Source organism: Centropristis striata, chromosome 18, assembly GCF_030273125.1.
Source record: "Centropristis striata isolate RG_2023a ecotype Rhode Island chromosome 18, C.striata_1.0, whole genome shotgun sequence".
NCBI lineage: Eukaryota > Metazoa > Chordata > Actinopteri > Perciformes > Serranidae > Centropristis > Centropristis striata.
Window position 1 is genome coordinate 20310269 of NC_081534.1, and position 12756 is coordinate 20323024.

General features: G+C 40.2%; 1 protein-coding gene across 1 annotated transcript in view; it reads left to right on the plus strand.

The window, feature by feature from the left end:
* The window catches only part of nt5dc1 (5'-nucleotidase domain containing 1), a 70755-nt gene that overhangs the window by 41462 nt on the left and 16537 nt on the right, over positions 1–12756 (plus strand). The window contains exons 8-9 of the mRNA XM_059356068.1: positions 234–331; positions 7582–7703. Coding sequence (XP_059212051.1) covers positions 234–331; positions 7582–7703 — 220 coding nt within the window. The remainder of the gene's footprint in view (positions 1–233; positions 332–7581; positions 7704–12756) is intronic.

The following is a 12756-nucleotide window of genomic DNA, read 5'->3' on the forward strand; positions in this document are numbered from 1 at the left end:
ACTGCAGCTCTGTGAAAGTGGAATGTGTTTACCTTATTAATGTAAAGATTCCCTCCGCAGCACTGTATGTGTACACTGTTTTTTGCTCCATGTTTTCCATCATCTGTACAGACTGTTTAGCTTCACTGAGTTATGAGTGTTTGTGTATATTTGGATGCTGTCCAGACATTGTCCTTCACAGAGCAGCCAGGCGCTTATCACAGAGGTTAATGTTGTTTCTCTGGCTGTTGCAGGAAGGATTTTGAAGAACTATTTGATGTCATCATCACAAACGCCCTGAAGCCTGGTTTCTTCTCCTTGGTGCCCCAGCAGAGGCCCTTTAGGACCCTTGGTGAGTACTGTCCTGCTCCTCTCATGCCCCACTGCACTTTATCAGCATCTAGTCCAGAAAATTTTAACCACAAAATTTAACCTTTAAGGTTCATGTGGCCACATTTGCTTGTGTCGATTCTCCCTATTCAACATTAGGAATACCATACCCTCCTTGACCGAGCATACAACACAACTCCTGGTACAGGCCTTTGTGATATCTTCTTAAGACTACTGCAACTCTCTACTGGCAGATCTCCCTGTATGCACTTTCAAGCTGCTGCAGATGATCCAGAGCACATGTCACTCCATTACTCATACCTCTGCACTGACTCCCAGTTGCTGCCCACATTCAATTAAAAATCCTGTCTCTTGCCTACAAAACTACAACAGACAGCTCCTGCCTACCTGAACTCCTTTATTCAGGTCAACAAAACCTCCTGCTCACTACACTCTTCCAGATAAAGGCATCTGGCTCCACCACTACAGGGTCCCACGTCTCAAACTAGACTTTACTAGACTCTTTTACTCATGTTTTTTTTTTTTTTTTTATAATTCTATTTGTGTAAAGATTAAACAGGCAAGATACATGTTTAGTAGTGAGCTTTAAAGGTATTGGGAGGTCTATTTTTGTACTCTATACTAAGCTAGGCTAACCACATCCTGACATCTCTGGGCATGGTTAGCCTATCTTTTCAAAGTAAGGAAAGCCCATTGACGGCGCCTCAGAAGTGGGGAGCATGGCCGTGAGTTCCACTTTACCTTTGAATATTGATGTGGAGGATAAAGCGGAACAAAACATTAGCTATAAATCAGATCCTAACTTGTAGAGGCACAACAAAATGTTTCAGCTGCAGTTTATTTATTTTTTCATAATTTTCATAAGTTACAGAAATCTACTCATACCTTTCTTTTTCTTCTTTCTGTCATTTCAAATTTTAATAATGTTTTTCTGTAGTTTGTGTGGACTGACCCTTTAACAGTGGCACTTTTTACACAATCTTCTAGCCAACTTCCTAACAATAGCACTTGCCTTCAGCTGAGGTTTCCCTGTGAAGCAGTGTCTCATGGCGTCCAATCTAAAAACCCAACCAAATCCCCAAACTTCTTAGATCAACCTTTTTGTTGCAAGTCTTTCTTGTACGTCCAGTGTACAATTGGTGTGGCGACCTCATAGTCTCAAGCACTGAAACTATAGTTGTTTGTTTCCTTTTTCAGAAAAAGTATTGCACATCCTTTGTATTATTTAAGGACTATATTGAAGGGTCAGTCCAGATGCAATCTCCTCAGACTCTTATATTGGATGTGAAAATTTCAAACAGCTGTTATTTGTGTTAGTATTAATATCATTTCACTGGCTCAGATTTTTGTCATCAACCGTCCACATAACTCCAGTTACCTTCCTGGGCTGTCTTACTCTCTCATTAAGCCCAGGAATCTGATCCTGGGTCAGGGTCTTGTTGAAGGTGTGTACTTGCAGAGGCAGCCTGTTGGAATGCTCCCCTCATCTGGATTGTCTTCCTGCCAGCAATAACACTGGGGATGTGTTATGTGTGAAGACAGGATGATCCACACAGTGAAATATTCTCTTCTTTTTCTTCCCTTGCTCTTCCTGAGTTTTGCCACGTTGGCAGAGAAAACATCAGCATCTGCTCTTCCTCTGCCTCCACACATACTGCCTGCTCCCTTTTTAGTTTGGAACAGCCCTTGTTATTCTGGACCAAAGTTTTCTTTTTTTTTAATTTATTAGCTAATAAAGTTTATTAAGAATACTTTGGCACAGAAAGGTTTATGACTCTAAGACTGATGATTAAACAGTTTCCAACAATTTGTAGTGATGACATGCAGTATATTCAGCTTACAATCAGCTCATAGATTGTTTATTTACTTCCACTTCTTATATTCATTTAATCATTGGTGGGCCTTTTTTGTGTTACATGTTCTCACCTGTGGGTTTCCTATCTCAGTCCAAAGACGTCTAGGTTAGGTTTATTTGTGATTCTAAATTGCTGATATGTGTTAACCCTGTGATATACTCACAAGCTGGAATAGACTCACAGACCGACCACCGACAAAAGGTTCGAATGCAAGAATGTGGCTGCACCTCACCTCTACATACTCTGAAGATGGTCAGTGTACCACTGTTCCTGAGTGATGAAACTGCAGCGAGTCTCCTCCATATCAAACATATTGAGACATCTGTGTGAGGCCACTTACATCTACAGAATGTTAAACCTAGTGACAGATCACAACAAATAAAGTTTCAGAATCAGTTAGTCAGTTACCATGGTAACCTGTGAACCTATGTTTCATTTCCTCGTTGATCAGTCTGTATCATCCCACATATTGAAGCACATTAGCGGAGATAATCCGTTTGTTAGAATCAAAATCCTGGTTCAGTGGTTCGTCATTTGACCCAACTACACAAAATTACACAGCATCATGTCATCCTCAGCTCTGAATAAAACTTCCGTGTGTCCTTTTTTTCTTATCACTGATTATGTGTGCACAGACATCTGTCAGTTTGTTAGAGCAGTTCCATTGAAATTTTTATTGCACTAATGTGTCATCTCAGTTTAAATTGTTAAAATCAGTATGAAGCTTTGGACAGGAAGGAACAAAGAATATTTATCTCCATCATTCATAATGTAAATGGTTGCAATGATGGAACATTATTCTTATGGCTTTCTATTGCTTAATGTCAAATTGGCACAACAATTGTTGAGCTCATAGGACTTGATGTAACAGTCCCTCTCACCCTCCTCCTTGAGGTTTTATTGATGATAGTCCCATGACAAAGGGCTCAAGTGCAGTACTTTTGTTCTCAAGCCCCGTTGTAATACCTCGGCTGCTAGTTTAAATATTTGAGCCTCTCGCATTTGTATGCTTGGCCAGCTGCAGCCTCCCATGGTCAAGTTAGCTCCACAAGGTACAGGTACTTTTGCGAGACTGACCACATGATCAGATCCGTCCTGAGATTGGTTGTGAAGATTTCTGGTGGAAAGACAAGCTTTTGGTCAGGATCGGCTTGCATCTTCCAGTCCCAGGCTGCATCCAATAGGCTTGCTTTCCTTGTTTCCATTGGATTCCTTGGGACTCCTGCTGGTACGAAGACAGTCGTGTGATTGAAGCCAGAGGTTGGGGGAGAAGGTGGTAGTCCTCCTCTCTTCTAGTGTCAGAGCAAGTTGCTGGAGGAACTGGTCATGCATCCAGGTATAACTTCTTTGGGTGAGGCTTGTTTTGCAGCCGGTGAGGATGTGTCTTAGGGCTGCTAAGTCTGCTACCTTCCATCTCCCAAACATAAGTTCTGCTTGTTCCAAGACCAAGACCAACATTTCCATTCTGTACCTGGCCTACTATGTCCCTGTGCCTGAGCACTGACTATGCCTGCTGTACAGCCTCAGTTGGGGTCCACTTCCAGCCACTCTTATTGTGTCTTGTCTTGGGATTCATTCAGGGTCATGTCAACCTACCTTCCCTACCTTGGCACATTTGTACTCCTTAACAAGGCTTGGGACAGGCGATTCCAGAGCCCTGATTCCATATAAGATGACTGCTGACACAACGCCGGAGTCCAAGCCGTTTCTTAATGTATGAACTGATTGTTCTCTCCCGATTCAACTTTGTTGACAGGAACCTCATAGACTGTTAGAGGCCACATCAGACAGGGAAGCAGTCCAAAATGCAAGCACCACAGCTTAAACTTTCCAGGAAGTAGGGTATTGTCTATGTTCACGAGGTCCTTGATGGTTTCTTCCCGCTGTTTTTTTACTTTGGTCCATGAGGCTAAAGTTGTACAACCACCCTAAGCTCTTGACTGGCTTTTCTGATAGCATTGGGAAGGGTACTCTGTCAATATGTAATCTCTGGTAGTTGAGTTTTCCTTTAACAATGGAGATTCTCCTGGATTTGCTGGATTTAAACTTTCATGCCCATGCTATGTTCAGTTGAAGCTTTTCAAGCAGCTGATTGTGCATGCAATGGTTCGAAGGTCAGGGTGGTCTTGTCATCCATATAGACAGGGGTAGGAGGTATCTCTTGTCAGGTGTTCTCCTCATACCATCCATTTTTGATGCTCTGAGGATCAGCTCCATTTCCATGATGAAGGCTTACGGGGAGGTCTTAGAAATAATTTCTGACCAGATTGATGATGGCCTCAGGCATATGGAAGAACTCAAAGGCTTTCCAGTGGAGGGTATGAGGGTCAGATCCAAAGGCATTGGCTAGGTCCAGGAAAGAGATGTGAAGAGCTCTTCCTTACCTTCTAACCAATGCCAATTGTTGCATTAAAAGTGTCTTGATTTACTGAGTGACCCAGTGATAAAAATGAATAAAGACACAATAGTTTTAAGAGAGTCATGTCCGAAGGACCATCCGATACAAAAATGATAACTGTAATTATATTGTTTTTTTTATTTGTTTGAACTCAAGGGATCACTTTTAATAGATCAACAGCACCTCCTCGTTCTCCTTACACAGCACAATGACTATGGAGCAACTGTTTTCTTGTTCTTGTTTTTCATATTCTTATTAATAAGTATAATGATAGATAAAAGTCATCAATCATCAGTGCGGATGCTCACATTGTTATAGTTATAGTTAAATTTATAGTTCTTGTTCTTGTTGTGGACTCCGCTTTATGCACACCCAAGTAAAGTGTTAACAGCTCCTCAAGGTGTTTTATATAATCAATTTTATTTCAGTGAGAATGCCTCAGCACTTCTATAAAGTTGCTTCTCATCTGAGCTGCACAGATACCACCTCTCTGAGCTCCAGACCACATACCACTCATTCCTTTCCTCATTCCTCCTTCTCTCAAAGTCCAGTGTCCTCACAGCTGTTGCCTCCATCGTGTATGCGTGTGTGTGTACACTTCCACATGTGTAGGTGCTCATCCCTGCTGTTCTTTCACTGTCTGCTGTCACAATATTTATAGCATATTTTGACCTCAGTTTGAACCTGTGATGGTCTAGATATGGAATATGGAAAAAAAGTCAACGGAACCATGGCAATGCTCAATGCTATCCCCAAAAGTACAACTGCACAAAAACACATACACAGTGCTTATGAGTGTGTGTGTTCGTGGGAGAGAGATAAAAAGAGAGTGAGTCAATATCTCTGTGCCGATAGAGGTCAGCGTCTCTGGTAAATTCAACTTGACACATGTCGGTACTCTCACACACACAGAAAAACGCTCCGTACATCTCTCCCCACCCAGAGGTGGCAATCCAACTTAACTCAATTTATTTAATTAAAACCCCTGAGAGTGAGTGAACACGGTGCCGTAACGTGTCATGGTCAGACTGCAAGATGGTTATCTGTCTGATTTTCATAGATTTAACTAACATAATCTGATGTTTGGTTTAAAGCTGATGTTCAGCAGTGATTAGCCACAATGTGAGGGGTTTAAAGTTTCGACCATTAGTACATTTAAACACTTATGCATGTATAAAAATGCTGAGCAGGTCCAGTTGACCTTGAATTTCAAAGTGATCACCTTTATCCTATGATTATATATATATATATATATATATACATATATATATATATATATATATATATATACATATATATATATATATATATATATATATATATATATATATATCCTGATGGGAGTGTTCTCTTCCAGTTATTGAAAATGAAAATGGACTCCATGGGTGTCCATGAGTATATCCTTTTCAGACATGTCTACTTTATGATGATACCATGCAGTTTGGGGCAGATTAAACAGATTAAAACAAGAATTACACTACAGAGCTATGGATATCATGACTGTAGTATGTAACTGAAAATGTCTGTCTTCTGAAGGCACACATATTCTAGTTTAAACCAAGATAGAATTGAAAAAGTTAACTACTCAATAAATAGGATGAACCTTCGAGAAACCTTGACGAGGGATATTTTTAGTCCGCTCGGTTTATAGAACTCTTTGCTCAGCTGCTAGCCAGAAAGCTAACGTTATTCTACCAAGATTTAATTTAGAACAGTGAACAGTTTAACCAGAACTACTTAATAGGTGTCCATTGTTGGTAATTATTGGAAACTCTGCAGCCAATCAGAATCAAGTATTCACCCAGACCAGTTACTTCATTCTAAAAGAAGCCATATCTGTCTGCGACAAAGATAGAGATGTAAACAGTTTCCATTTTAATTTTACATGTGTAATGGCATCAAAGATGTGACAGTCTATGTATCTCAGTGTTCTCTGGCATGCCCTTTGAAATATACTGTAGTTAGAGTGAAAGCAGTACTACTTAACCAGACAACCCCAATCCAGATAAAGCATCACAAATTAAATAACAAGTAAATAACCACAAAATGCTTGGGAAATTATGGAAAAAATATAAGTCCAGCAACATGTGACATATGTGACATAGCTTTTTATTAGATTTATTGATTAGTTTCTCTCTTTGAAAGAGGGATATGCTTGCTTTTGGATTGTGATGGTCATCATCTGTGCAAAATACTGAAGTATTCCACACACAATCTGCCCAATATGGGCATGGTAGTTGTGAACGAATGGTAGTTTATTCATTCATTTTTCATTCACCGCTTATTTGAGTTGTGTTGCTAAATGGATTCATTTTTTGTTATTTTTAGAAAATGATATACAGAAATTCAAACCTGCAGTAATTCATATTGTTACATTATCAGTTGTTCATGTGACTGTATAATGTATGAGTGCTCACTAAACCTATATTTCTGTTGATTTTGATCAGATGATGTTGTGACCATAATATAATGATTTGGTCAGGTGCTAAAATCATCAGATTCACAGAAATTTGTCCATAAACCTGTTTCTTTTTGGCTTGCTTTAATTTTAGCCAACATCATTGAAAGAGACATAACTTTACTAGCTGCAAAATCAGCTTCTGAAGAGTAGATATTTTGGGTTGCATCAGGCCCTGTATAACTCACCGGATGCATCCTGACAGATTTATTTTAATAATTTCAATAGACCTGAAAAGTTAAATTATCCAGTAATTCACAAGAAAAAGCAAAGAATAGAGCAAAGTCATGATTTTCCCCCCCTATACCCCATCCTTTTATCATCACAACCCCTGGCATTTGTGTTTAGAGAGGTCCTGACTCCAGGTTGGGAACCACTGCTTTACTGGGAGCATTGGAAGCAGTTTCAGAGTCCTCTCAATGCACACTCTGCCTCTGCTATTCTGTCTCCTTGTGGGCATGCTGGTGAGTGCTGTGGAGTCATGTAGCACTTGGCTGTTCGGTCAAGCTGTAGTGTCTGATTTTCTCTCCTCTCTGCAGTGAACGACGTGGAGGAGAGTGAGGGGCTGCCATCACTGGACAAACCCGGCTGGTACTCCCAGGGCAACTGGCCACACCTCCACGAGCTGCTCAAGACCATGACGGGCAAATCCGAGCCAAAGGTAGGCCAGCCACCTTTTTTTTTTTTTTTTTTTAACACTTTATTTGTGATTTTTCAATTATCATACAGAACAATCATATTCTCTGTTTTACAAATAACCACCAAAAAAACAATCCTGAAAACAAACAGAGACAGATCAAGCTCAAAATCAGCGTGACAAACTCGTAATAGACAACAGACAGGAAAAGACAAGAGGAGAAAAACAAAAACAAACAAAAACAAAACGAAACAACAACAAGTGCACCTAATACTTCATGTTACAGGATTGTTCAAGGGTAGGTGTAATCATTCAGAATTCCAGTTCCAGGCCAGGTAAATTGTTCACATAAGTTATTAGAGGGTCCCAGGTTTTGTGGAATCTGTTAGTGGAACCGTTGAGGGTACATCTGATCTTTTCCATCTTAAGGTTCTGCATAACGTCCCTTATCCAGTGGTGATGTGATGGAGGAGTGGCAGCCTTCCACTTGAATAAAATTAAGCGCCTAGCTAATAAGGAGGAAAAGGCAATGACCCTCTGTAAGTGAACAGGGGGAACAGATCCCGTTGGATCAGATAACCAACCAAAAACCGCAACCAAAGGAGATGGTGAGACATTATAAGCATAAGCATTAGAGATGACTTTGAAAAAGGATGACCAAAAAGGAGCAAGTTTCGGACAGGACCAGAACATATGATAGGAAGTAGCCGGGGTCTGTTTACATCTGTCACATGCTGGGTTTACATTCGGAAATATTCTTGCTAATTTAGCTTTTGAGAGATGCAATCTATGTAACACTTTAAACTGTATTAAAGCATGTCTAGAACATATGGAAGAAGAGTGGATCCTAGTAAGAGCCATATCCCATTCGCCGTCGGACAGCTGGACCCCCAAGTCATTTTCCCACTGTTCTCGAATATGTGAAACAGACTGGTTGCAGCTATCCATAATATGGGAATAAATAAATGATATTCTGCTTTTATTCAGCATATTGACCCTTAATAGGGAATCCAGACAGGAAGGAGGGGGAAGAGTAGGAAAATTAACAAACTTTTTACGAATAAAATCTCTAATCTGCAAGTATCGAAAAAAATGATTATTGGTCAGACCGAATTTTCTGGATAGTTGTTCAAAGCTAGCAAAAGTATTATTGACATACAAGTCCTCAATAATATGAATACCCTTATCATACCAAGTTTTGAAGCCATTATCCAATAAAGATGGTTGAAATAAGTGATTATGTATTATTGGTGAGTGAATAGAGATACTCTGAATACCCAGACATTTTTTGAATTGGTTCACGATACGTAAGGATTGAGTAACAATTACATTGTCTTTGATATTATTTACTAGTGATGGTAGGGGAGCACAAAGTAAGGCAGGGAGTGAGTGTGGGCTGCTTGTAACCTTTTCAATCTGGAGCCATGCAGGGATCCTATCATTCCATTCTTTTAACCAGAGAGAAGTGGCATTAAAATTGGCAGCCCAATAATATGTACATAAATTTGGAAGCGAAAGCCCACCTACACCTTTTGGTCTTTCCATAAATTCTTTTTTTAAGGTAAGGTTACTCTTAAATAGACTGTAATAGGATTTGGTGACTTTTACACCTAGATATGTAAAGGACTCGGTGGATAACTTAAATGGTAGATTGGGATATTCTCTTGCGTTACTACTAATGGGGAAGTATTCACTTTTATTAAAAATTAGTTTATATCCAGATATGTTTCCAAATTCCTGCAAGACTCTAAGAATTTCAGGGGTAGATGTAACAGGGTTGGTGACATACAGTAATAAATCGTCTGCATAAAGCGAGACAGTGTGAATCAGGCCACCACGTGAGATACCTTGTATACAATTATTGCATCTGAGAGCTATAGCAAGTGTTCTATAGCTAGAACAAAAAGCAACGGACTCACTGGATCCCTTTGTTTCGTCCCTCTGTGAAGAGGAAAGTACTCGGATGAGATGCCATTGGTATAAACTGAGGCAGTTGGATCAGTGTAGATAAGCTTGATAAATTGAATGAAGTTAGAGCCAAAACCAAACCTGCTAAGTGTATGAAAAAGATAATTCCACTTGACCCGATCAAATGCCTTTTCAGCATCGAGCGATATTACTGCTTCTGGCGATGAAGTGTTAGATTCAGTATAGATGATATTAAACAATCGTCTCAGGTTAAAATAGGATTGTCTGCCCTGGACAAACCCAGTCTGGTCCTCCGAGATGATATGAGGAAGAATTGTCTCAAGCCGGAGTGCAATGACCTTTGAGAACACTTTACCATCGCAGTTTGTCAAGCTAATTGGTCTGTACGATGAGCAATCACGAGGGTCCTTATTCTTTTTTAATAACAATGTAATAGATGCCTGGCAAAGCGTAGGCGGAAGAATGCTTTTATCCAGTGCTTCTGCATAAACTAAGAGAAGGAGAGGGGCAAGTTTATCTTTGAATTTTTTATAAAAGTCAGTTGGAAACCCATCCGGGCCGGGGGCTTTTCCACTCTGAAGGGACATTATTGCATTGTTAATTTCCTCCAGCGTCAGATTTTGTTCCAGTCGCTGTTTAGAATCAGAGTCAATTGTAGGAATGTTCAGATTAGAAAAAAACATGTCAAACTGGTGATGATCCAGTGTTGAGTCTGAAGAATATAATTTAGAATAGAACTCTTTAAAGCAGTTGTTAATAGTCTGATGATCCTCTGTTGAGGAGCCATCAGGTAGCATAATTTGCGAAATAATACGGGACGCTGCTTTTTGACGAAGTTGACTGGCTAATAATTTGGAAGGCTTATCCCCTTCTTCATAGAATCTACTACGGGATTTAAGGATGAGTCTCTCTGCTTGGGTGGTAGTTAAGAGATCAATTTCAGTTTGTATGCTTACTCTCCTCCTGATCAGATCAGGGGTTGGAGAGCCAGCTATGAGTCCGTCCAGAGTCTTAACTTCTGAAGACAGCTCCTCAATATTCTCATACTTCATTTTTCTAACATGGGCAGAACGGGAAATAATCTGACCTCTGAGATATGCTTTAAGTGTTTCCCAGAGAGTTGAGGCCGAGATACCATCAGTCCTGTTTACCTGCAGAAAAAAATCTATTTGTTCTGTTATGAACTTTACAAAGTCTGAATCTGCCAGCAGGAGTGTGTCAAGCTGCCATGTCCGTTTTGTCCTCTGAATCGGAAGAGTTACTTTAATACTTACTGGGGCATGGTCGGAAATAATAATTGGGTCATATTTATAATCCGTAATAACATTCAGCAAATAGGGGTCAACCAAAACAAAATCTATCCTGGAAAATGACTTGTGTACATTAGAGTAATATGAATATTCCCTTTTGGCAGGGTACTTAAATCTCCATGGGTCTATAAGTTTATGTATATCTATGAACGATTGCACGGTTTGCACAGATTTAGATGGTCTCGGCACAGACTGGGAAGAGCGATCCCAGGTAGAGTCCATTACAAGGTTGTAATCCCCAGACATAATCAAGTGATGACTATCTAGATTAGGGATAGAGTTTAGCATCTTTTTAAAAAAATTATCATCATCAAAGTTCGGGCCGTAGATATTAACCAATACTAAGCGAAGTTTAAACAGCTCTCCCACAACCATCACATATCTGCCATATGGGTCCAGGATAGTGTTTGATACAATGAAGGGAATCTTTTTGTGAATGAGTATAGCTACTCCTCTACCTTTACAGTTAAATTGCGAGTGAAACATTTGTCCTACCCATTCCCTATGAATTTTTGACTGGTCTCGATTTAGAAGGTGGGTTTCCTGTAGGAAGGCAACACCAACCCCAAGCTGCTGTAAATGAGATAGAACCCTTTTTATTTTGATTGCCTGATTCAAACCCTTAACATTCCAACTTATAATTTTCATGTCATCTTTACCTGGGACAAGATTTGAATTACCCTGTGCCATTAGAACCACTCAACTCAAAAATATCAGTGTCTACCCTATTTAGATGATAAAAGAGCCAAGTAGGTGCACAAACTGTATATAAAACAAATAACACATCAAAACTACTACATATAACACATAAACGGGCCTTAAGAAGGCTACCCCCCCCCCCCCCCCCCCCCCCCCCCCCCAGAAAACTTCAAACTGCTGCAAAACTGCATTTGCATGCTACCCACAATATTGAATACATTTGTGAACCATTAATGAACCTCTCCAACAGTGTAGGCTACTAAACGACCTGTAAAGTCCTTCCACATCGTTGAAACAATGCCTATAGGCCATTGAAAGTCAGTGTAAGAGATCGGTGGTGATCATTAAAATAAATTAAAAATTAAAGAAATTAGGAGGGCGTACATATGTAGCGTTACATGTGATGTGTACACACATTCACACAAAAAACGTACATTGGCACATAACAGTACTAATAAAATAATACTATGAAAATGAAAATAAAAAATACTGTCAGTAATATTGACAGAATAACCGTATCTGATATCACCGTCTCTTTTAAGTAGTTATTTGCATTTTGACCCGATCATCAACATTACCTCAGTCACCATCTTCTGTAGCGCGTGAAACTGAGCTTCCGTCATCGACAGTAACATTTTTATTGACATAAGTCAGTGCGGTCGCAGGGTCGGTGAACTTCATGCGTCTCCCGTTGTGTGTAAACTGCAGAGTGGCTGGATAGTAGAGGCCGAACTGGATCTTTGCGGCATGGAGCTTCTTTTTGGACTCGGAGAAGGCGGCGCGTCATTTGTTGACATCCGGGCTGTAATCAGGAAAGATGTGAAATCTTGATCCATTGTAAGAAAGCGGGCCCTTCTGTCTGGCGAGGCGTAGGATCAACTCTTTAGTTTGAAAGTGGTGGAGCTTGACAATGAACGGCCACGGTCTATTGTCGCCATCTGTTGGTTTCGGGGCCAAACTTCTGTGGGCTCTGTCCACCGACGGCGGCTTCTCAAAACTGTCTTCCCCAAGCACATTAATGAGCAGCCTGGTAACGAACTCCGATGGTCGCGGACCCTCCGCATTTTCTGGTATCCCCACAATACGTATATTCTGCCGTCTGGTGTAGTTTTCCAAGTATGCTACCTTCTCCTTCAGGG